Source organism: Dipodomys ordii, unplaced genomic scaffold, assembly GCF_000151885.1.
Source record: "Dipodomys ordii isolate 6190 unplaced genomic scaffold, Dord_2.0 Scaffold92, whole genome shotgun sequence".
Lineage (NCBI taxonomy): Eukaryota > Metazoa > Chordata > Mammalia > Rodentia > Heteromyidae > Dipodomys > Dipodomys ordii.
Window position 1 is genome coordinate 2383712 of NW_012267308.1, and position 23832 is coordinate 2407543.

A 23832-nucleotide genomic window follows, 5' to 3' on the forward strand; every position below is an offset into this window, starting at 1 on the left:
TAAATTTAGGACCTATACACTATCCCTGAGCTTTTGTGCTCAAGGCTAATGCTCTATCACTTAGGACAAAGCTCCACTTCTGGCTTTTTGATAGATAATTGGAGATAAGAGCCAATCAGATTTGTCTGCTGAGACTGGCTTTGAACCATAATCCTCAAATCTGAGCTTCCTCTGTAGCTAGGATTACAGGTGCCACTGGCACCTGGAAAGCCATTTCAGAATACTAATACAAGCCATGACAGATGGGTACTGTTTTATTTACTTGGGGTAAGTGTTTTGCAGTGGTTACTCTGCTCCTGAGTAAGCCTACTTAAGGAGGAAAAAAAAAATCCCATCCAATAATAGAAGAGAAACTTTTTTCTTTTTTTTGGTGGGGGGGGGTCCAGTTGTGGGGCCTGAACTCTGGGCCTGGGCACTGTCCCTCAGCTCTTCAGCTCAAGGCTAGCACTCTACCACTTGAGCCACAGCACCACTTCGGGCTTTTTTTTTTTCTGCTTATGTGATTCTGAGGAATTGAACCAGGGCCTCAAGCATGCAAGGCAAGCGCTCTACCACTGAGCCTCCTTCCCAGCCCTGGAAGAGAAACTTTTAAGAAGGAATTGATTTGTATGCTAAGTTAGCAAATGTTTATTTTATACAGGGGCACCTTAATGTGAAAGATTACAAATATAGCCAGGCACTAGTAGCTCACACCTTGTAATCCTAGCTACTACTAAGGAGGCTGCAATCTGAGGATCACCATTCAAAGCCAGCCTGGGCAGGAAAGTCATAAAGCTCTGATCTCCAGTTAGTCACCTAATAACCGGACGTAGAGCTATGGCTCAAAGTGGTAGAGTGCTAGCCTTGAGCAAAAAAAGCTCAGGGAGGGGCTAGGAAGGTAGCTCAGCGGTAGAGTGCATGTCTTGCAAGCATGAGGCCCTGGGTTCGATTCCTCAGCACCACATAAACAGAAAAAGCCGGAAGTGGCGCTGTGGCTCCAGTGGTAGAGCACTAGCCTTGAGCTGAAGAGCTGAGGGACAGCGCCCAGGCCCAGAGTTCAGGCCCCATGACCGGCAAAAAAAAAAAAAAAAAAAAGCTCAGGGACAACACCTAGGCCCTGAGTTGAAGCCCCATGACGAACTGTATATGGAACAATTACATAGCCCCTGCTCTGATACCCCTAGCCAGGAAGATACCAGCAGCCAGGATGGAACCCTACAAATACCATCTGGAAGAGAGACTAAAAGAAGCTGGCACCATTTATTAAAGCCACCAGCAGATAGCGCCATCCATATGCACAGAAGGTGTGCTTGTTATGAATAGCTGTGGACACACAAAGGAGAAGGAAATGCTCAGAAGGATGGACAGCCTTTTCACAGGTGGAAATCCGAAGAACATTCTTTATCAAAAATTAATTTTCATTTAAGTATGTGCTGATACATAAGTTTTTCTCTACTGTCTTTTGCAGTATGATTAAGAGATGTATCTAGGGCTGGGAATGTGGCTTAGTGGTAGAGTGCTTGCCTTACGTGCATGAAGCCCTGGGTTCGATACCGCAGCACCACATACACAGAAAAAGCCAGAAGTGGCACTGTCGCTCAAGTGTAGAGTATTAGCCTTGAGCAAAAAGAAAGTTCAGGGACAGTGCCCAGGCCCTGAGTTCAAGCCCCAGGACTGGCAAACAAAAACAAAAAATGCATCCAGGCTCTGCAACAGTGAGTCACAACTCAAGACTGAAATCTGAGGATTGAAGGTCAAAGCAGGAAAATCTAATTGGAGACTAATCTCCAATTAATCACCAAAAAGTCAGTAATGGAGGTGCGGCTCCTGCTGTAGAGGGCCAGGCTTGAGCAAAATAGCTAAGGGACAGCACCCAGGCGCTTAGTTCATGCCCCAATACCAGCACACACACACACACAAAGTCATCTAGATACAAGGCATACTATGTGTCAGCTAAATCGGATTTGAAGATGAATTTGAATCCAGGACTGAACACTAGAGGGGACTCTTGGGGGGGGGGGTTGAGCAGACAGAGTAGTAATACATCCTACCTACAGCAGGTATGTGTATCAGTTGTGGGGCTTGAACTCAGGGTCTGGGAGCTGTCCCTGAGCTGCTTTTGCTCAAGACTAGTGCTCTACCACTTGAGCCACAGCTCCACTTCCAGCGCCTTGGTGGTTGATGGGAAATCAGTCTCACAGACCTTCCTGCCCAGGCTGGCTTTCAACTGTGATCCTCAGATCTCAGCCTCCTGAGTAGCTAGCGGCTGACAGACGTGAGCCACTGTGGCCCAGCTAGTAGGTGCCTTTGAAGTAGGGGTAAATAAATGATTTCCTGACCATAGATGGGAGAGATCTGAAGGAAAGGTGCCAAGCCCTGTAAGCCAGGCCTTCTCAAACTGGGTACTGGGACTTGTCTAAGTGACTCAGTGACCCAACTGGCCTGCCACATGTAGGTTCAAACCCTCACCACCCTGCAGTACTTGGGGGGGGGGAGAAGAAGGGGGCGCCCAGGGAGGCTTTTAAAGGACTTGACTGCCCACCCCACAGCCCCAGGCCCACCCAGCTCTCAGAAAGCTTGGGGAGCCAGGTGCCTGTTACTCAGGAGGCCGAGATCTGAGAATCATGGGTTCGAAGCCAGCCTGAGACAGCGAACCACCGCCGAAACGGAAGTGGAGCCAGCGCTTAAGTGACAGCAGGCTGGACGTGAGTAAGCTCAGGGGCAGCACCGGGCTCCAAGCCCCGCGACCCGCACAAAAGCAAGTCTAAAACATAACCGGGGACCGCCTTCCAGACGGAAGTGGACCCCTTCCTCACAAGCAGCAGGCAGGGCACCTCCAGGCTCGCCGGCGACCCGCAGTGCACCCGAGGGCGGGCCCCCGGACTGGCAGCGGCCTGTAGCCCCGGGCTGACGTCCGGCCGCGACCACCAGCGGCCACCAGCCGCAGACGGCGCGGGGGGGGGGGCGGGGCGGAGCCAGAAAGCGGAAGTGCTCCGCTTCCTTCCGGCCGGCGCCGCACGAGACGGGGCGGTGCAGCGCGAGCGAAGGCGGGGGCCTCCCCTTGATGGACAGCTCTCGGGACCTATGAATGCAGCCGCGGCGGGCCCAGCCTCTGCCTCTCCCGGCGCGCCCACCTTAAGCTGCCGACGCCCCCCGCCCGTCTATTCCGCCGCGGGTTTTGCACCGCGCTTCGTGGGAGCGGGACCCGGACGCGGGTCCGCCCCGTGGCGTTTCGGAGGAAGACCGTCTTGCGGCCACGCCCCCCCTCCCGCGCGACCCTCCCCTGGCCGCCCGCCCGCCCGAACCGCACGGCGGCGGCGGCCTCTTCCCCTTCCCCTTCTCGGGATCGCGCGCGCGACCGCGGGGCGCGGAGGCCGCAAGTCCGGGACTGCGTGTCGGGACCCGAGGGTGAGTGCCGGCGCCGGGGCAGCCACGGGAGGCGGGGAGGCCCCCACGGAGGCAGGGAGGGGGCGAGCGGCCGCACGCGCGCGCGCACCGCACACACACACACACCTGGCGAGTTTTAGGGCCGCCTCGCCCCGTGCGTGTGGAAGGGGGACAAACAGACGGACCGGCGGGCGGACGGACGGACCCAGCGCGCGAGTGTCCGGGGAGATGGGAGGACGGGGGGCGGGGGGGTCCGGCTGGGCGGGAACTCGGAGTGTTGCAACTTTGCAAAACGACCTGTGGTCAGCTGCTCGCTTGCTGCACTGGGGGGGAGCTAGACTGGACACCCCACCCCCAGCCTCTTGCTGTCACGGAACTGGATCGAGCCCTTAGACTCGTAGCCTCTCCCTTAGGATGTGTCTGATGGGTCCTCCAGATGGGGCGGGGTGGGGGGAGCTCAGGGGTGTGGAACTCGGTTGCTCTGCCCAGCCCTGCCTAGGGATGCTCAGAACTAAGCTGAACACTGGGTGAGTACAGAATTGTTCTCAGGATCCCTTTGCAAACTTTTGTTGTTGTAAATGTCGGTCCTGGGGCTTGAACTCAGGGCTCGGATGCTGTCCCTGCGAGTCCTGCGCCGCCCCAGGCTAGCAATCTACCACCTGAGCCACATCTTCCCTTCTAGGTTTTTTGCTGGTTTAATGGAAGGTAAAGAGTCCCTTGGATTTTGCTGCCCGGGCTGCCATGGAACCACGATCTTCAGATCTCAGACTCTTAAGTAGTTAGGATGACAGCAGGGAACCACCGGCGCCTGGCTTCCTTTGCACACGTTTTAAGGGGGCATTTCTTTTTATTTGCTGGGGCGACTTTTTCTTTTTTTTTTTTTTTTGTAGTTCGTGCAACTAGCGCAGTCTGCATTCACAGTTTACAGTTTGCTGGCTTTCTGTCTTAATAACGTTATCATGGATGCATTGAAAACTCCACTCCTTAAAAGAAGACAGCTGCAAAATTAGGTGGTGTGGGTGTCTATGTGTGCTTGGGCTTGAATTCAAATCAAGGCTTGGGGGCTATCCCTGAGCTTGCTTTTCCATTCAAGGCTGGCACTACTATTTGAGCCACAGTTCCACTTCTGGCTCTGTGGGGTGTGTGTGTGTGTGTGTGAGTGTAAGAGTCTCATAGACTTTTCTGCTTGGGTTGGCTTTGAACCATGATCTTTAGACCTCAGCCTCCTGAGTAGCTAGGCTGGACAGGCATGAACCAGTGGAGTCTGGCATAAGTTGTTTATCTTTAGGTACCTGGAAGTGTAGGTCTTGATGAGCTATCAACACAACCCTGGCTAGCTACGGGTCTAATAAATAATTAGTAAAACGCTATTCATTATTCAGAGTGAAGCAAGATGTTCCAGGGACTGGAACCGGCTTACTCATTGCCACCACACCCCCGCCTCCCACTCCCAGCTTCCAAACTCAGCTTCTACTCCCCATGGTGACTCCCACTGCTGCTCCCTGAGCTAGCAGCTGCCCTGATTGGCAGGTGTGTGCATGCACACACACACATACACACTTATTCACCTACCCATCTTCCTAGATGGCCTGACGTTTGCATGGAGAATTGTTTGCAACAAGACAGGTGTTAAAATTCAGATATCTGAAACAAAACAATGTTTCTGTGCTTCAAAAATCCAGATAACTGTTGTACTGTTGAATCAGTTGCTTCCATGGAGGTCCCACGTGGCCATATCTGTAGGAGATGCAAAAGTGCTCCTACTGCAGGTGTCCATGGCTCACTCCCGTCATCCTGCCTACTCAAGAGGCTGAGATCTGGGGATTGTAGTTCAGAGCCAGCCTGGGAAAGAAACTCTATGAGACTCTTATCTCCAGTTAGCCAGTGAAAAGCTGGAAGTGGAGCTGTGGCTCAAGTAGTAGAATGCTAGCCTTGAGCCAGGTGGGAGCTTGGGGCCCTGAGTTCAAGCCCTATAAATGACATTTTAAAGAATAGTGAGGCTGATACTGGTGGCTCACACCTGTCATCCTTAGCTAATCAGGAAGCTGAGATCTGAAGATTGCAGTTTGAAGCCAGCCCAGGCAGGAAAGTTCGTGACACTCTTATCTCTAACTAACTACCAAAAAGCTGCAAGTGGAACTGTGTGGCTCAAGTGGCAGAGTATCAGGCTTGGGTGAAGAAGCCAAATGAGAGTGCCCAGGCCCTGAGTTCAAGACCCAATATGAGCACAAAAATTTTAAAAACAAGGCTGAGTAGAGTGGTAGACATACTTGCCTAGCATGCATGAAGCCCTGGGTTCTATTCCTCAGTATCAAATAAACAGAAAAGGCTGGAAGTAGCACTGTGGCTCAAGTGACAGAGTGTTAGCCTTGAGCAAAAGAAGCTTAGGGACAATGCCCAGGCCCTGAGTTCAAGCTCCAGGACTGGCAAAAAAAAAATTAAACTAAAAATTAAAAAGGGGGGGGGGCAGGGGGAGTATTAGTTGTGGAAATGGGAGGGAAGAGATGGTAGGGGAAAAACAAAGGAGGAGACAACAATGCTTGATAAGAAATGTACTTATTACCTTGCTCCTGTAACTGTAACCCCCTCTGTACAGTATTTTCACAATAAAAAAAATAAAAGGAGAGATGAGTAGGGTTTGCTGTGGGGAGAATGCCGCCATGGAGATGACCGTTCATTTCTATGTCTTTTGTAGGAGTGGTCAGAAGAACAATGCATATAAGTCTTTGATATCATGATGTACCTCCGGCAAAGGAAAGAGATAAAAACCATTGAACTTTCTGAGGGTTTTCCAGCACAAGAAGAAAATGTGAAGTTGGAAAACAAATTGCCAACTGGTAGGCAGTATAAACAAAAGCTGTGTTTTGAATCACCTTCATTTCTACATTAAAAAAAAAATCACCTTTTTTTTTTCTGTGCCCGGTCGTGAGGCCTGAACTCTGGGCCTGGCTGCTGTCTCTCAGCGCTTCAGCTCAAGGCTAGCGCTCTACCACTTGAGCCACAGCACCACTTCCGGCTTTTTTCTTTTTGCTTATATGGTGCTGAGGAATCAAACCCAGGGCCTCATGAATGCAAACGAAGCAAGCACTCTACCACTGAGCCACCTTCCCAGCCCCAAAAATCACCTTTTAAAAAGAAAAAAAAAAATGTGCTAGTACTGGGGCTTGAACTCAGGGTCTGTATGCTTCCCTTAGCTTTTTTGCTAAAGGTTGATGATATACACTTGAGCCACACCTCTACTTCTGGTTTTTTTGGAGCAAAGAGTCTCACAGACTTTCCTGCCTGAGCTGGCTTTGAAACACTATCCTCAGATCTCAGCCTCCTGAGTAACTAAGATTACAACTGTGAGCCACCACTTCCCTGCTTAATAACATTTTTGTGTGTCTATGTTTTGGTCAAGGAGCTTGAACTTGTCTTGGGCCCTGTCCCTGAGCTTCCTTTGCCCAAGACTAGTGTTCTACCACTTGAGCCACAGTGCCACTTCTAGCTTTTTTTTTTTTTTTGTAGTTTATTTGAGATAAGAGTCTCACAGGGACTTTTCTGCCCACGCTGGCTTCAAACTGTGATCCTCAGATCTCAGCCTCCTGAGTGGCTAGGTGTGAGCCACCAGCATGCTTTTTGACAATGTTTCTGAGGACCTCATGCGAACGTTTTTGTTTTTGTTTTTGCATTACTGGGATTTGAACCCAAGGCTGTGTGATTGCTTGGCTTGCTTGTTTAGATGTAACACTTTAGCCATACCTCCAGCCCAGCTTTTAGCCATTTACTAGAGCTGGAGTTTTACAGACTTTTCTGCACAGACTGACTTAGTGATCCTTGGCTCCCAGCCTCTTTTTGTAGCTAGGATGACAAGCATAAACTACCAGCGCCCAGCTCAAACACCCTTTTGTTTCACTCTTTAAAATTAAAACATAGCTTTGCTTCATTTTACCAAAGTAGTATTTATTCATGTCAAAAAAAAAATACAAAAACCTCTGAAAGCTAAAGTAGGCAAGAAGGAAAATAAGTAACTCTCACAGATTCTTCAAGACTACCACAGATACTGCTTGTTGTTTAAAAGTCACTCTTGGTGGTCAGCACCGGTAGCTCATGCCTGTAATCCTCACTACTCAAGAGGCTGAGATCTAAGGATCACAATTTGAAGCCAGGGAAGTTCATAAAACTCTTATGTCCAGTTAACTACCAAAAAGCCAGAAGTAGAGCTGTAGCTCTCTGCTATTTTTTTTTTTTGGGGGGGGGTCTGGTTATGGGGCCTGAACTCTGGGCCTGGGCGCTGTCCCTCAGCTCTTCAGCTCAAGGCTAGCACTCTACCACTAGAGCCACAGCACCACTTCCGGCTTTTTCTTTTTTTGCTTATGTGGTGTTGAGGAATCGAACCCAGGGCTTCATGCATGCAAGGCAAGCGCTCTGCCACTGAGCCACCTTCCCAGCCCCAGAGCTGTAATATGGTAGAATGCCAGCCTTGAGCGAAAAAGATCAGCACATGTACAAAAAAAGTCATTCTTGGTATATGTAAACTATAAGGATTCATAGGTATTTTTAAAGATGGAAGCCCATGTGCTGCTCTGAAAGTTATTACTTTTCTTTTTTCTTCTTTTTTCTTTTTTGCCAGTCTTGGAGCTTGAGCTCAGGGCTTTGGGCACTGTCCCTGAGCTTCTTTTTGCCTAAGGCTAGTACTCTACCACTTGAGCAACACCGCCACTTCTGGCTTTTTCTGTTTATGTGGTACTAAGGAATTGAACCCAGGGCTCCATATAAGCAAGACAAGCACTCTACCACTAAGCCCTACTTTTCTTATATATCATCAGTCAGATACATTTTTATGTATCATAAAATCAGGATACATTTTATAAGATTGTATAATATCATATTGTGTGGCAGGGCTCCTATCTACTCAGGAGGCTGAGAGTGGAGGATCAAGGTTCAAAGCCAGCCAAAGCAGACAAATCAAAGTGAGACTTACCTCAGTTAACTAGTGGGGGGGGGGTAAGGGGGAGAACAGAAGTAGAGGTATAGCAACTCAAGCTGTAATATCAGCCTTGAGCAGAAAAAGCTAAACAAGAATGTGAGTCCTTGAGTTCAAGCCTCCTTACCTGCACCCACACAAAGTTGCATAATTTAATTCTTTGTTGCAGAATAGTAAAAGTGTATTTCAAGCTGGGTACTGTTGTTCATGCCTGTAATCCTAACTACTGAGGAAGTTGAGATCTAAGGACTCAAAGCCAGCCCAGGCAGGAATGTCCATGAAACTCTCATCTCCAATTAAGCACCAAAAAAGCCAGAAGTGAAGCCATAGCTCAAGTGACAGCGCCCAGACACTGAGTTCAAGCCTCAGGACTGGCATCTCTAAAAAAATTAGCCTTTTGCTAATATTGACAGAACTGTGGTAAACATCCTTGTCATCCGGTGTTTATTTAGAACTTCAGTTGTCTTCTTAGGAAATTTCTGGTCCAACAGTTGGCTCAGTGCAGGGTGGTGTTGGGTTCCAGAGAAGTACCAATTCAATTTTTCCAGTATCAGTTTTTGAAGATGTCTGTTTATTTATACCCTTTCCTAGACAAGAGTGTTCTCACTTCTAAGCTATCGAATTGGCCAAGGTTTTTTAAAAGTACAGCTCAAATTGTTTTTGATTTGCATTTCTTCAACCCTAGTGAATTGGAATGAATTTGAGGTCCTTTTTCTTCTGTTAAATTTATTGGCCTTTTCTCCCCTCTTTTGTGTGTTGTCTATTCATGTCCTTAATCTGTTTCTTACTGAAATATTCATCATTTTTTATTATCCAGAAATATCTCACACTTAAAGATATTTGAGCTTTCTTATATGTGCTGTAAGCTTTTATGTCCTTTGAGTTACAATGTATTATTTTCTCTGTGTTTTGGGGTTTTGTGCTAGTACTGGGGCATGAACTAAGAGCCCCCTCTTTTAGCTTTTTTTCTCTCAACGCTGGTACTCTCATTTGAGCCATATCTCAACTATGGACTTTTTGGTGGTTAATTGAAAATAGTAGTCTCACAGACTTTTCTGTCCTCATATCTCAGCCCCCTATTCCTAATCCAGGATTATAGGCATGAGCCACCAGCACCCGGCTACATTTTGCTTTTGGAAATGAATGACAGCAGAGGGATGGGGAGACACTATAACCCCACCTGTGGAACCACAGAAAGGAACCTCTCCCAGCGAAGGCTTCATAAATGACAGGCATCTGGGGCTTCAGCTTACTTGAGTCTATAATAGCACTATTCTAAATCACTTACTTGGTTATTAATTTTTCTGTGTCCTTTTTCCAAAAGGTTGTACCAATAGAAAATTCTGGAAGATTCTGTCCTTTACGATCGGTGGCACCATTGCCCTGTGTATTGGACTTCTTACATCGATCTACCTTGCAACCTTACATGAGAATGACTTGTGGTTTTCTAATATTAAGGTATGGGTTTTCTGTGACCATTGTTTTCGCATCCCTGTCTCTAGTAGTTTTCCATGATGGCCAAGACACTGTTTTTGCTATTAAAGAATTCAGCCTGGAACTGGATATGTGGCTCAAACACAATGAGTACCAGCCTAGTAAGCATGAGGCCCTGAGATCAACCCCCAGCATTGAAAAAAATAGATCTATTTTTGTTGTTGTTGTTGGTTATGGGGCTTGAACTTGGGATTTAGGTGCTGTCATTGAGCTGTTTTGCTCAAGGCTAGTACTCTACCACTTTGAGCCACAGCTCTACTTGTGGTTATTAATTGGAGATGAGAGGCTCATAGGGACTTTTCTGCGTAGGCTGACTTTGAACCATGATCCTCACATCTCAGCTTCCTGTGTAGCTAGGATTATGTGCATGAGCCACCAGTGCCCACCATTAATCTCTTAAAAGCTTTGATTCTAGAATAAAAAGGTATTTTCGTTCATTCTGTTTAAATAATATAATTCTTATAAACAAGCCAGGTTTCTTTTTTTTATTAACTTTAGTTATATTGCAGTTAGTCTGAACTGCTGGTGTCTTTCCAACAATGAATTGTGAAATTCATCTAGTAGATTGAGTAATTGTTTTTGTGTAGTAATGTTCCAATACTGGGATTTGAACTCAGGGCTTAGGCACTGACCTTGAGCTTTTCCATTCAAGGCTGGTGCTCTGCTATTTGAGCCACAGCTCCATTTCTGGTTCTTTGGTGGTTCATTGGAGGTAAGAGTCTTACAGACTTTCCTGCCCTGGCTGGCTTTGAACTGTGATCTTCAGATCTCAGCCCTCTGAGTGGCTAGGATTACAGGTGTAAGCGTCATGGACTGACTGAAAATAATTTTTTTTAATTGTAATAAGGAAAACAAAAAAAAATCAAACACCACTGCTCTAAAACATGGAGTCTTTCTCCACCTCTAAGATGGAGTTCTGCATGTCCATATTTTCCTAATAGTATTTGCAAATATTTCGGGATATGCAGAAGCTGTGCTTTCTTTTGAGAAAGGAATTATAAAAAATTTTCACTGGATTTTTCAAGGAGGTCTATTACTCTTCATTTTTATTTATTGATTTATCTATTTATTTACATATTTATTTCGTACTGGTATTGGGGCTTGAACCTAGGGCCTGGGCACTTTCCTTTAGTTTTTTTATTTTAGGGTGGGGAGGGGGGTTCAGTCATGGGCTTGAACTCTGGGCCTGGGCTCTGTCCCTCAGCTCTTCAGCTCAAGGCTAGCACTCTACCACTTGAGCCACAGCGCCATTTCCGGCTTTTTTCTTTTTGCTTATGTGGTACTGAGGAATTGAACCCAGGGCCTCGTGCATGCAAGGCAAGCGCTCTATCACTGAGCCATCTTCCCAGCCCCTCCTTTAGTTTTGTTTTAGTCAAGGCTGGCAGTCTGTCCCTTGAAGCATACCTCCACTTCTGACTTTGTGCTGATTAATGCAGAGAAGAATCTCATGGACTTTCCTCCCTGGTTGGCTTCCAACCTCAGTCCTCAGATCTCAGCTTCTTGAGTAGCTAGGATTACAGGCATGAGCCGTTGGCATCTGGCTCTACCTATCTGCCTGCCTCACTTTCACTGTGGTCATATGGGTCTATGCAGCATGGGGAGGACAGCATACAGGGCAGCTGACCCAAGCTTCTGTTTCCAGTGTTGCCAGTGCTTCAGTACACAGGAATGATGGGTTGAATCATGGCCACAAGTTGGAAACCAGAAAAGTTGGGCTGATTACTTAAGGGCTCGAAGTTCTGCCTTCTAGTCAATGACATGGCCAGCCTCCATCCTGAGTCATCTCTTCAGCATAAAGTAGAGGCTCAGTCTGAGTCACCCTCCTGCAGGAACTGTCAGGTGTGATCTGCACAGCTCATCTATAAATGTCTCTCTTTTTTTTTTTTCCTTAGTGCCATTTTTGAGGCTTGAACTCAGAGCCTCATACTCTTACTCAAGGCTAGCACTCTACCACTTGAGCCATATCTCCACTTTTAGGGAGGTTTTGGCTAGTTAATTGGTGATAAAAGTCTCTCAGATTTGTTTGCCCGTTGTTTGCCCAGGCTGGCTTTGAACAGTGATCCTCAGATCTCAGCCTCCTGAGTAGCTAGGATTACAAGTGTGAGCCATGAGTCTAGCAATGATGGCTCTTACTGTTCAGAAATCCTGAGTATTTCAAAGCTACCATCCCCACCAGAAGCTTAGGACAAAGAATAGTAAGGTCACCACCTGAGCCCCAGAAAGTTAGGACAGTCAGGTTCTTGGGGTTTTTTGGTGCCACTCCTGGGGCTTGAGCTCAGGACCCAGGTGCTTGTCCTGAGCTATTTTGCTCAAGGATAGCACTCTACCACTGGAGCCACAGTTCCACTTCCAGCATTTTTGGTGCTTAATTGGGGTCTCATGGATTTTTTTTTTTTTTTTGCCCAGGCTGACCTTGAACCATGATTCGTAGCTCTCCGCCTCCTGAGTAGCTAGGGTTACAGGCATGAGCCACCAGCGCCTGGCCTGTTTGTTTTGTTTTCAAAGACAGCATATCCCTATGTGGCCTGAGGTAATGTCTCTCCTGCTATCTCTGCCTCCTGACTGCTTGGGATTAGCAGTGACAGGCCCGAGCCACAGTTCCTGGTTAGATTCCTTTATTCTACTGAATGCAAGGCAGAAATTGATGAGTTCAGGTTCAGCTAGCTCTGCAGGGAGGCACTTCCAAAGCAGTGACAGGGAGTAACAGAAGCTTGGGTTGACAGCTCCAAAGGCAGAAATTGCATCTGTGTCAGAAATGGGCATTTTCCTATTAGCAGCTTGTAGGTGCGTAGGCGAGATTGTTTCAGAAGTGCCTTGAAGGAGAGGAGCAAGAGAGCCCAGGCCAGTTTCTGTCTGGGCCTCCTATGCCATCTGAGAAGCTGAAGAACGACCACATGCCCCAGCAGGTTCCATCCTGCCTACCACCCACCCCCTAGAAGCAACAGCAAAGCAGCAGGGCCTCCTTGAGTTTCCCCCCTTCTTTCAAACAGTACCAAGCTCCTACCCAGGACAGCCATATGTGAGGCTTAGAGGTTATCTCCTGGGACCCAGGGACGAAGGCCAGCCAAATTCCTTGTGTCCTAAGGGAGAGTCTGGGCACTGTCCCCTTAACTCTTTTTTTTTTTTTTCCTCAAGACTGGTGCTCTACCTTTTGAGCCACAGCTCCACTTCCTTTTTTTTTTTTTAATGATCATTGCAGGTAAGAGTGTCGTGGATTTTCCTTCCTTGGGCTGGCTTCAAATTATGATCCTCAGATCTCAGCCTCCCATCCTCAGATATCTGCCACCAGTGCCCAGCTGTTTATTTAATACTTAGTGGTACTCAGGTTTGCACTGAGGGCCTCATGTTTGCCAGGCAGGTACGCTTCTACTCGAGGCACATCTCCAGCCTTTTATTTTATTATTTTTATAGAGTTTTTCAGACTTCCCTGCCTGGGCTAGCTGCAAACTTAGATCTTCTGATCTCAGCGCCCTGAGTAGCTGAGATTATAGATGTGAGCCACCAGTGCCTATCCCAGCCTGGCTGAGTTAGGTGGTTTCTAATTGTGTTGTGAAGCTCTTAACTGATGTTTACTTCTCACTTTAAAGTGACAATGTAAACATGTCACTCCCTCCCTCTCTTGGAATTGCCTCCAAGCAATTAAGGAAAGTGAAGATAGTCAGATGCTATCTTTCCCTTCTTTTCTTCTTTCCTTCCATCCCACCCCCCCTTTGTTTCAGCCCAGAGTCTGCAAAATGCTAGTAAGCTTTGTTGCACCACAGCCCCACACCTTCAGCCCCATTGTGCCTCACTGAGAAAGTTGAGAGTATCACTGAGAAAGTTGAGAGAGTTCTGTAATCTAAAGAGTAACCAGTCCAATAACAGTCACAGAGTATAAAAGATACTGACAGCCAGGTACAGTGGCTGATGCCTGTCAACCTAGCTACTCAGGAGGCTGAGCTCTGAGGCCTTCTTTACAAAGCCAGCCTGGGCAGGAAAGTCTGTGAGACTCGTATGTCCAGTTAACTACCAAAAAGCTGCAAGTGGACCTATGGCTGGCTCAAATGGTAGCGCACTATCCTTGAGCAAAAAGCCCCAGTACTGGCATTTAGGCACGTGTGTGTGTGTGTGTGTGTGTGTGTACTCACACACACGCCCCTCAGACCAAATGCTTAGACCAAACTCTATAGGGAAATAAGGAGATCCAGTAGGATTTTCAGGGATCATGACAAATTCTTCATCTCCTGGGCTGATACTAGAGTCACTAAGAGGATGTTTTTAATTCACATAGCCAACCCAGAGCTTGTGTTGTTCCTAGGGTTGTTTATTTAACACTGCCAAGGATGTACCAGCAACACGTGGGAAAAAGTAAAAAGTGCACACATTGGAGAGGAAGAAGTAAAATGATTTCTTTGCAGATTATGTGATTATATATCAGGAGCTCCCAGAAGAATCATCTGGAAAACCATTACAAGCAATAAAGTTCAGTCAGTTGCAGGATACAACATTAGATGCACAAGAAAGGAAAACATTGTATTTTAGTATTTGTCAAATGGAAATTCAGAGACAGCGCGCCAGTATGCCTGGAACTCGTTCAGCTGCTGGCTCCCAGCTGTCCTGGCTACAGGTGTAACATGCCATTCTCTATACCCTCTACAGACCTGCCCTCATCCTCACCCCTCAGATCTGGCTTTGTATTCACTGTTCAGGCTTCCACACTGCACTGGCCTGTGTCCACTATCCTACCTTTTGCCTAAGTCCATTGTTAATTTTCTTTTCTTTCCTTATTTTTTACTAGTACTAGGGCTTGAACTGGAGGCCTTGTCACTACCTCCTTAGCTTTTCGCTCAAGGCTAGTGCTCTACCATTTGAGCCACCCCTCCACTTCCACCTTTTGGTGATTAATTGGAGATAAGGGTCTCATCTGACTTTCTTGCCCCAGCTGGGTAGAAAATGTAGTCGTCATCTCTCTACCTCATGCTGGGTGCTGGTGGCTCATGCCTATGATCCCAGGTACTCTGGAAACTTGTACATATCAAGTCCAAGTCCAGAGCTTGTCACCAACCAGGACCAGGTGATGTGATTGCACACTTCTTCTCTGTCTTCTCCCTTCCCCTTCCCCACCTCCTTCTGACCTTACTGACTACCCTTTCTGTCCCCCACTCAGGCTGACTGCCCTCACTGTTCAGGGTGACTGAAGCTAGGAGCAGAGAATTTTGTCTTCGCTTCTGAATCTCCCAGCTGAAAAATGTTTACCACATGATAGTTGTCCATAGCTATTTATTTATTTATTTATTGGTTGGTCGTGGGGTTTGAACTCTGGGCTTGGGCACTGTCCCTGGGCTCTTCAGCTCTAAGCGAGCGCTCTACCACTTGAGTCACAGCGCCACTTCCGGTTTTCTAGTGGTTTATTGGAGATAAGAGTCTCACGGACTTTCCTGCCCGGGCTCGCTTTGAACCGTGATCCTCAGATCTCAGCCTCCTGAGTAGCTAGGATTACAGGTGTGAGCCACCAGTGCCCGGCTTATTTATTTATTTTTGTCAGTTGTGGGGCTTGAACTCTGGGCCTGGGTGATGTCCCTGACCTCTTCAGTTCAAGGCGAGAGTTCTACCACTTCAGGCACAGTGCCATTTCTGGTTTTTCTGGTGGTAAATTGGAGATAAGAGTCTCACAGTCTTTTCTGCCAGGGCTGGCTTTGAACTGTGATCCTCAGAGCTCAGCTTCCTGAGTGGCTAAGATTACAAGGGAGAGCCACTGGCTCCTGGCTTCAATAGGTATTTAATCAATAGATGGATGAGTGAAAGGAGAGGATGGATGGATGGTTGAATGGATGACATAAGTGGATGGGAGGGAGGGAGGAAGGTTGAAGGATAGATAGATGGATAAATGGAAAGAAGAATGGATGGATGATTAGAATGATGGATATAGATTGATGGATGAATGGATGGAAGGAAAGAGAAAGGATGGATGGATGGAAAGAAAAGATGGGTAGAATAGATGTATGACAGAATGATAAACATAGATGCATACTTAGATAGATAAATGGAGGGATGGATTAATGAATGAGGAAGACAAATGGAAGAAAAGCATGGAACGGAGTTGGGGAGCTACATTACCAGCTGAAGCAAGGATTGATTTATTCTGTACCTCTGGCAAGGATGTTCCCTTGCTCTGTCATTTTCCTTTGTTTCCCATGCATTGTTCTTTCTTATTCAGACATCACATAAACTCCTTGGGATCCTAACACATTTTTGTTTCTCCGGCAAACAAATGTTGAAATAAAATGATGAAGGAAGGTAATTCCTTCCCATAGCTTTTTTTTTTTTTCCCCTAGTCTTTTTTCCCTAACATTTGGCACTGTCGCCCTCATACTGAATGGTTGGTTGCTGCAAATTTTTACTGCAAAATTTTACATCCTTCCGCAAAGCTAGGTCTATCTGGAATCAATAAGGTTAATGTGTCCAGAAGTATAGCAACAGCAGCTGCACAGGTAGCACACAGACAACTGCTTCTTGGGAGGCTCAGAGGAGGTCCCGTCACCAGAGCCAGCATCTAACCCATTCATCGGCACGGCCTGGCAGCTCTCACGTGTCACAGCTCTAATCAGCTCTAGGGCAAGAATCCCTCCATTCTAACAGATGGACGTGAGTTTAACCAGACAATGAACCATGTATGCGCCATAAATATGTTTGCTGAGGGCATGATTTTTCAGCACAGAACTTTTAAGAGCAGCTGTCTTATCATGAGCCCCCGATTCTTCACAAGATGATTTGTGAACCTAATTCAGAAACAGATAACATTCATAAAGTTAATTGTCCATTTGGTTTCCTTCATGCCAGCCACCTAATTATTGGGTTGGGGGAGAGTAGGAGGGAGGGAGTTTTATAAATAAACATATATATATATATATATATATATATATAATTTTTTTTTAAAGCTGATTTGAGTCAGGTGCTGGTGGCTCACACCTGTCATCCTAGCTACTCAGGAGGATGAAATCTGAGGATAATGGTTCGAAGCCAGCCCAGACAGGAAAGTCCATGAGACTTTTTTCTCCAATGAACCACCAAAAAGCCAGAAGTGGAGCTGTGGCTCGAGTAGTAATAGACCACCAAACTTGAGGAGAAAAGGAAAAGGGACAGCAGAAGTTCCCAAGCCCTGAGTTCAAGCCCCAGTACCAGCACGAAAATAAATAAGCAAAATGTTAAAAAAAATAATTTGATGTTTCCAAATCTAGTGCCATTTGTCTAAAAGAGCTTGTTAACCTTTTGTGCATTGCCAGCAACTTGCTTTATAGCCTGTGTGAGATGCAAGTCGTTTACTGTGAATAGCCATTATTTTTCCTTGCAGCCTTCCTTTAGTACTTAAATTGCTGTATAAGCTACTTACTGCTTCAGTGGTTCCACTGTACAGTTCTTAAAAAAAATATATGGTTCTTTTGTCTATCCACTTCTGTCATTATCTGCTGAGACATTTTCTGCTCTCTCAATAAGCCTGGGAACCCATGAAAATTAAAATGTGGCGTAATTGTTCGTTTTGCATTCTGTCAAGGGTGACTTCTATTGATGTACATTTCTATGGGCATGATCCACCAGGCAAGGGATAAATTGCCTTAAAACTGGAACAGTGTTTGTGGAAAGCAGATGTTGTCTTCGCATGAGGCAGATGTGACACTTGCAAGTGTCTGTCTAATAAAGTTTAGCATTTGGTTCTCTGCAGCTGGTGCCACAATCACCAATTAATCATGTTTGAATGCATTTTTTACTAATTAGATCCCCCTCTGTTTTTTACTGTTCTGGATATATCAAATGGAGGACGAGGGCACAAAACCTTTCTGCTTTTAGAACTGGGAGCAATTCTTTCTCTCATCTTTGTAAGACTATATTATTTTTGGAATCATATAGGAACCAGAGTCCATAGATGTACCTAACCAAGTTGACTTGGTTAGTAAGTCTTGAAGATTTAGCATTAGGATTTTTTCCATTGGAGGCTTCTTGCTCTCATTTGGCTTTTTCACTTTTCACTCCAGGCTGGTACTCTGCCCCTTGAACCATAGCTCCACTTCCAGCTTTTTGCTGGTTAATTGGATGTAAGAGTCACACAGACCTTTCTGCCTGTGCTGGCTTTGAAAAGGAATCCTTCAGATCTCAGCCTCCTGAGCAGCTAGTATGACAGGTATGAGTCACTAGCACCCAGCCCAGTTTAGTTTTAACTTGTGTGAAATAGCAGAACATTAAATCTGAACTGTCAGTATAACTGGAGCTAATTATTAGTTATCTCCATTTTAAATCATGACTTATAATGGAAAAAAAAAACAGCCAGGCGCCAGTAGCTCATGTCTATACTCCTAGTTACTTAGGAAGACTAAGATCAGAGGATCATCGTTGGAAGCCAGCCCAGGCAGGAAAGTCTGTGACACTCTTACTCCAACTAACCAGTAAAATGCCAGAAGTAGAGCTGTAGCTCAAGTAGTAAAGTACTAGCCTTGAGCAAAAAAGCTCAGGGATAGCATCCAGGCCCTAAGCTCAAGCCTCAAGACCAGCACCATTTTGAAGGATGGAGGGAGGGAAAGAAGAACCCACAGTAGAAGGAATAATATGGGGACAGGCTCCAAGTATCTATCATCCAGCTCTTAACACTCATCAGTCTTCCGGGAATCTCTTTTTTTTTTTTTTTCAAGATTCTGAGGATTGTAATTGCTGTTTGTTTTTCTTTTGAGCTGCAGTCTCCTGCTTCTACAGTGACAATATGTGTTTAAACCAAACTAGGTCAACTCTCCTTTTATTTCAGGAAGTGGAGCGAGAAATCTCATTCAGGACTGAATGTGGACTGTACTATTCTTACTATAAGCAGATGCTACAAGCACCAACCCTCACACAAGGTAATCGTAGCCCGTAGATCTATTTAGGGTCTGTTGCCCTCTTCCCAATATTTTAGTCAAAGCATACATGGCACTAAAGCATTTCAGTGGGGTTTTTGGGGGTTTTTTTTGTTTTATCAGTTGTGGGCCCTGAACTCTGGGCCCTGGGCACTGTCCCTCAGCTCTTCAGCTCAAAGCTAGTGCTCTACCATTTGAACCACAGCGCCACTTCCAGTTTTCTGGTGGTTAATTGGAGCTAAGAAGCTCACAGACTTTCCTGCATGGGCTGGCTTTGAACCATGATCTTCGGATCTCAGCCTCCTGAGAAGATAGGATTACAGGCATGAGCCACCAGCTCCTGGCATGGATTTCAATGTTTTACAGAACTAGTGTTAATTTTCCTCTGAACTTAGGTAGCATTAGATTTAAAAGGTAGTGTTAGAGCCAGGTACGTGGGTAACTCACTCCCGTAATACTAGTTACTCAGGTAGCCGAGATCTAAGAATCACTTCCAAACCAGCCTGGGCAGGAAAGTCCATCAAACCCTTATCTCTAGCCACCAAAAAGCCAGAAATAGAACTATGGCTTAAGTGGTAGAGCACCAGCCTTGAGTGAAAAAGCTAAGGGACAGCACCCAGCCCTTGAGTTCAAGCCCTAGTATGGGCATTAAATCAACAATGATCACACTGCTGCTAACAGTGTGATTACCTGAAATTACAAGTAATAATTTTTCCTGATTTTTCATATATCATTCTTAGGTTTCCGTGGCTTAATATATGATAATAAAACTGAATCTCTGAGGACCATTAACCTCCTTCAACGAATGAATATTTACCAAGAGGTTTTTCTCAGCATTTTATATAGAGTTCTACCAATTCAGGTAATATTGTAGTTTGTGTCACTGAATTGTTAATGTTGGATAAAAGTCAAAGTCTGCTCTTTGGATCAGAAAGGTTCCATTGGGCAATTCTGATCTTCCACAGGCTTGGGAGAATATCAGCAATAGCCTAGTTTTCTCTACTTATATCATGAACTTTGATTTCTATACAGTAGTGCTTTTTTGCTTATCTTTTATAAGTTAAAAGATTTTTCATAGGAAATCAGCAGTACCCTAGTTTTCTTCATGTGTGTTAGAAACCTTGATTTCTACAAGATACTGCTTTTTATGTTTTTGTATGTTAGCAGTTTTTTCTTTAGAGATGCTTCCTGTCATACACCACAATAAATGTGTACAGTTTACAAGATGATAAATACTCATTTTTTATTTATCTGTAAGTAGTTGAACAACAAGTTTCAATTCAACATATCAATTTATAGGTACAGTGCATCTTGATGAGTATCACTCTTTCATCCTTCTCCTCATCTCTCCCAACCCCACCCAACCCCTGGTTCCGTTTTCATGTTTATACATTGAGTTGCATGACTATGTTTTTCTTTTTTTGGGGGGGTCCGGTCGTGGGGCCTGAACTCTGGGCCTGGGCGCTGTCCCTCAGCTCTTCAGCTCAAGGCTAGCGCTCTACCATTTGAGCCACAGCGCCACTTCCGGCTTTTTTCTTTTTGCTTATGTGGTGCTGAGGAATCAAACCCAGGGCCTCATGCAAGGCAAGACAAGCGCTCTACCACTGAGCCACCTTCCCATCCCGACACAGATATTTTTTTGTTTGTGTTCTGTTTTGTTTTAGTACTGGTAATGCAGCTTGAATTCAAAGCCTAGGAATTGTCCTTGAGCTTTTTCACTCCAGGCTAGTGCTCTACGACTTGAGCCACAGCTCCATCTCTGCCTTTTTGGTAGTTCATTGGAGATAAGACTCTCATAGACTCTCCTGCCTAGACAGGCTTCCAACCATGATCCTCAGATCTCAGCCTCCTGAGTAGCTAGGATTATAGACATGAGTTACCAGTGCCCAGCCTGACATACTTTTTAACCGGCAATGGAAGAGGCTTCTCTGACAAACATTTTAATTCTCTCTTACAGCGATACTTAGAGCCCGTTTACTTTTATATCTATACCTTATTTGGACTCCAAGCAATCTATGTCACAGCCCTCTACATCACCAGCTGGCTCCTTAGTGGCACCTGGCTCTCAGGACTATTAGCAGCCCTCTGGTATGTCACAAACAGGTGAGTTGGAATCCGGCTGCCTTTCTCCCTTCATTTTCAGTGCAGAACAATTTCTACTAGCGTATTTGTTTGTTGGGGAGCATTTTCTCTCAGTGGACCTAGTTGATTTACTCAAGTCTTCTTGTTTGGTCAGATAAGAAGGCCTACTTAGACATATTTCCGGATGAGAAGTGGAACACTGAATGGGGGATCAATAAGGAAACTATGTGTAGTAAAGTAATCCCAATTCTTTACCTGTTTGCTCCTTGAGCCATAGTTCTTCAGCCACATTCTCTCATCTCTTGAAGACTTAAAAAGTCTTCATCATCATTCTTTTCTTTTCTTTTTTTGATGCTTGAACTCAGAACCTGGGTGTTGTCCTTGAGCTTTTTTACTGAAGGCTGGAGCTCTACCACTTAAGTCACAGCTTCACTTCCAGGTTTTGGTGATCAGTTGGATAAGAGTCTCAGGTGTTGGGTGCTGGTGGCTCTTGCCTATAATTCTAGCTACCCAGGAGGCTGAGATCTGAGGATCATGGTTCAAAGCCAGCCTGGGCCACCTAAAAATTTGGAAGTGGAGCTGCAGCTCAAAGCAGTAGAGCACTATCCTTGAGCAAAACTCAGGAAGAGTATACCCAGGCCCTGAGTTCAAGCCTCAGAAGAAAAAAAGGAGCTGGGCAGCAGTGGCTCACACCTGTAATCCTAACTACTCAGGAGGCTGAGATCTGAGGATCATGGTTCAAAGCCAGCCCTGGCAAGAAAGTCCATGAGACTCTAATCTTCAAAAATCCACCAGAAAACTAGTGGTACTGTGGCTCAAGTAGTAGAGCACTTTCCTTGAGCTGAAGAGCTGAGGACAGCACACCGGCCCAGAGTTGAAGTCCCACAACTGACAAAAAAAAAGAGTCTCAGAGACTTTCCCGCTCCGCTGGCTTCAAACCACAAATCTCAGATCCTAGCCTCCTGAGTAGCTAGGATTCCATATGGGAGCACGTAGTACCCAGCAAAGGTGTGAGACTCTTAATTTCAGTTAACTAACAAAAAGCTGAAAATGGAAATGGCCAAAGGGACTGATAATTATGGTGGTAGTGGTATTGATGATATCAATGACAAGTATTACTAAGAATCAGTGACCAGAATCTAAGCCTATTTGTAACCTATCTTTCACTCTAAGAAATCTTTGAGGAAATGATTAAAAAGCTGTCATTTGGGCCTTTATGTTTTCTCTGTGCAGGATAGATACCACAAGAGTTGAATTCACCATCCCACTGAGGGAGAACTGGGCACTGCCATTCTTTGCAATTCAGATCGCAGCAATTACTTATTTCCTAAGGCCAAATTTACAGGCTCTTTCCGAAGTAAGTTTCTGATGACTAGTTTGTTCAACCTGTGTATTCTTTTTCTTTCAACAGTACTAGGATTTGAACTAGGAACTTCACCCTGTGCTAGGCAGGTGCTGTGCAGTATGAGCCACACCTCCAGCCCTGAATCAAGTTGCTGTGAACCTTTCTCTGTTTTCCTCAGCTCCCCAGTTTGACTTAGGAAGCATAGAGTTGAGCATGTAGACCAGGTAGCTCACACCTATAGTCCTAGCCACTCAAGAGGCTGAGATCTAAGGCTCACAGTTTAAACCCAGCCCAGGCAGAAAGTCTATGAGACTCTTATCTCCAAGTAAGCATCAAAAGTTCCAGAAGTAGAGCTACAGCTCAAGTGGTGGAATGCTAGCCTAGAATTTAAAAAAGCTCATTAACAGTGCACCCAGGCCCTGAGTTCAAGCCTCAGGGCCAGCACCAAAAAGAAAAAAAAAAGAAGCTTAGAAAAATGTGATATAGGGGCTGGGAAGGTGGCTCAGTGGTAGAGCGCTTGCCTTGCATGCATGAGGCCCCGGGTTCGATTCCTTAGCACCACATAAGCAAAAAGAAAAAACCCGGAAGTGGTGCTGTGGCTCAAGTGGTAGAGTGCTAGCCTTGAGCTGAAGAGCTGAGGGACAGCACCCAGGCCCAGAGTTCAGGTCCCATGACCGGACCAAAAAAAAAAAAGAAAAATGTGATATACATAGTGTTCCAATCCATGTGAACAGTTTGTGTTCCATGACTGAATGTTTCACTGGAGTTAAAGTTTGCTTTCTCTGAGCTTTTCTTTCTTTGCAAAGAAAGTTTTCTTTCTTTCTTTCTTTGAATGTTAAGAAATGTGGCCCCGCATAGTCTACCCTTAAATAGCTACAGCAAAGCCCACACACAATTTCTGTGCAACTGTCAGGATTTTTAAGCCTCTGCTCTTGAGCTGTGATTTGGTACATGATCGCCTCCAGAATCCTGTGGAATACACATACCGTATGTGAATATTTATATGCAGAGTGTCACTTGAGAATGTTCAGAATTTAAGAAATGCAGGGGTTTTCAGAGCAACAGTTAACAGTTTTGCTATTTGGTTCATAGAGATATGGGCTGCTTTTGAGAAAACTTGTCTACAGAGCTGTTTTATTCCTAGAGACATGTTAGTTATACCCAGGTTTTTCTTTCTCTTTTTTCTTTAACAGAGGCTGACGCTTCTTGTGGTCTTCATATCAACTTTCCTCTTCAGTCTGACCTGGCAATTTAATCAGTTTATGATGCTAATGCAAGCGTTAGTGCTATTCACCCTCGACTCCCTGGATATGCTACCAGCTGTAAAGGTGTGTCTCATTTACCTCTTCTTCCTTTTTGGACAATCTTGTGGGTTAGCATTTTAAGTCACCGAGAGAAACCAGGTGCTGGTGACTCACACCTGTAATCCTAGCTACTGAGGAGGCTGAGATCTCTAGGTTGAGGTTCAAAGCCAGCTCGGGAAGGAAAGTCTGTGAGACTCTTATCTCCAATTAAGTACCAAAAAAAGCCAGAAGTGGAACTGTAGCTAAAGTGGTAGAGTGCCATTTTTGAGCAGAAAAGGCCATGGAAGAGCACGAGGACCTGAGTCCTCAAACCCCAGTACCAGTACCAAAAATAGTAATATGGGGCTGGGAAGGTGGCTCAGTGGTACAGCGCTTGCCTTGCATGCCTGAGGCCCTGGGTTCGATTCCCCAGCACCA

At 45.6% G+C, this 23832-nt stretch overlaps 1 protein-coding gene across 1 annotated transcript in view; it reads left to right on the plus strand.

The window, feature by feature from the left end:
- The first annotated feature begins 3327 nt into the window (after positions 1-3327).
- Dpy19l3 (dpy-19-like 3 (C. elegans)) overlaps positions 3328-23832 on the plus strand; it is a 44371-nt gene continuing 23866 nt past the window's right edge. Inside the window, exons 1-8 of the mRNA XM_013026154.1 lie at positions 3328-3387; positions 6062-6203; positions 9657-9790; positions 18597-18687; positions 19425-19546; positions 20642-20787; positions 22000-22123; positions 23305-23439. Coding sequence (XP_012881608.1) covers positions 6101-6203; positions 9657-9790; positions 18597-18687; positions 19425-19546; positions 20642-20787; positions 22000-22123; positions 23305-23439 — 855 coding nt within the window. The 5' untranslated portion in view covers positions 3328-3387; positions 6062-6100. The remainder of the gene's footprint in view (positions 3388-6061; positions 6204-9656; positions 9791-18596; positions 18688-19424; positions 19547-20641; positions 20788-21999; positions 22124-23304; positions 23440-23832) is intronic.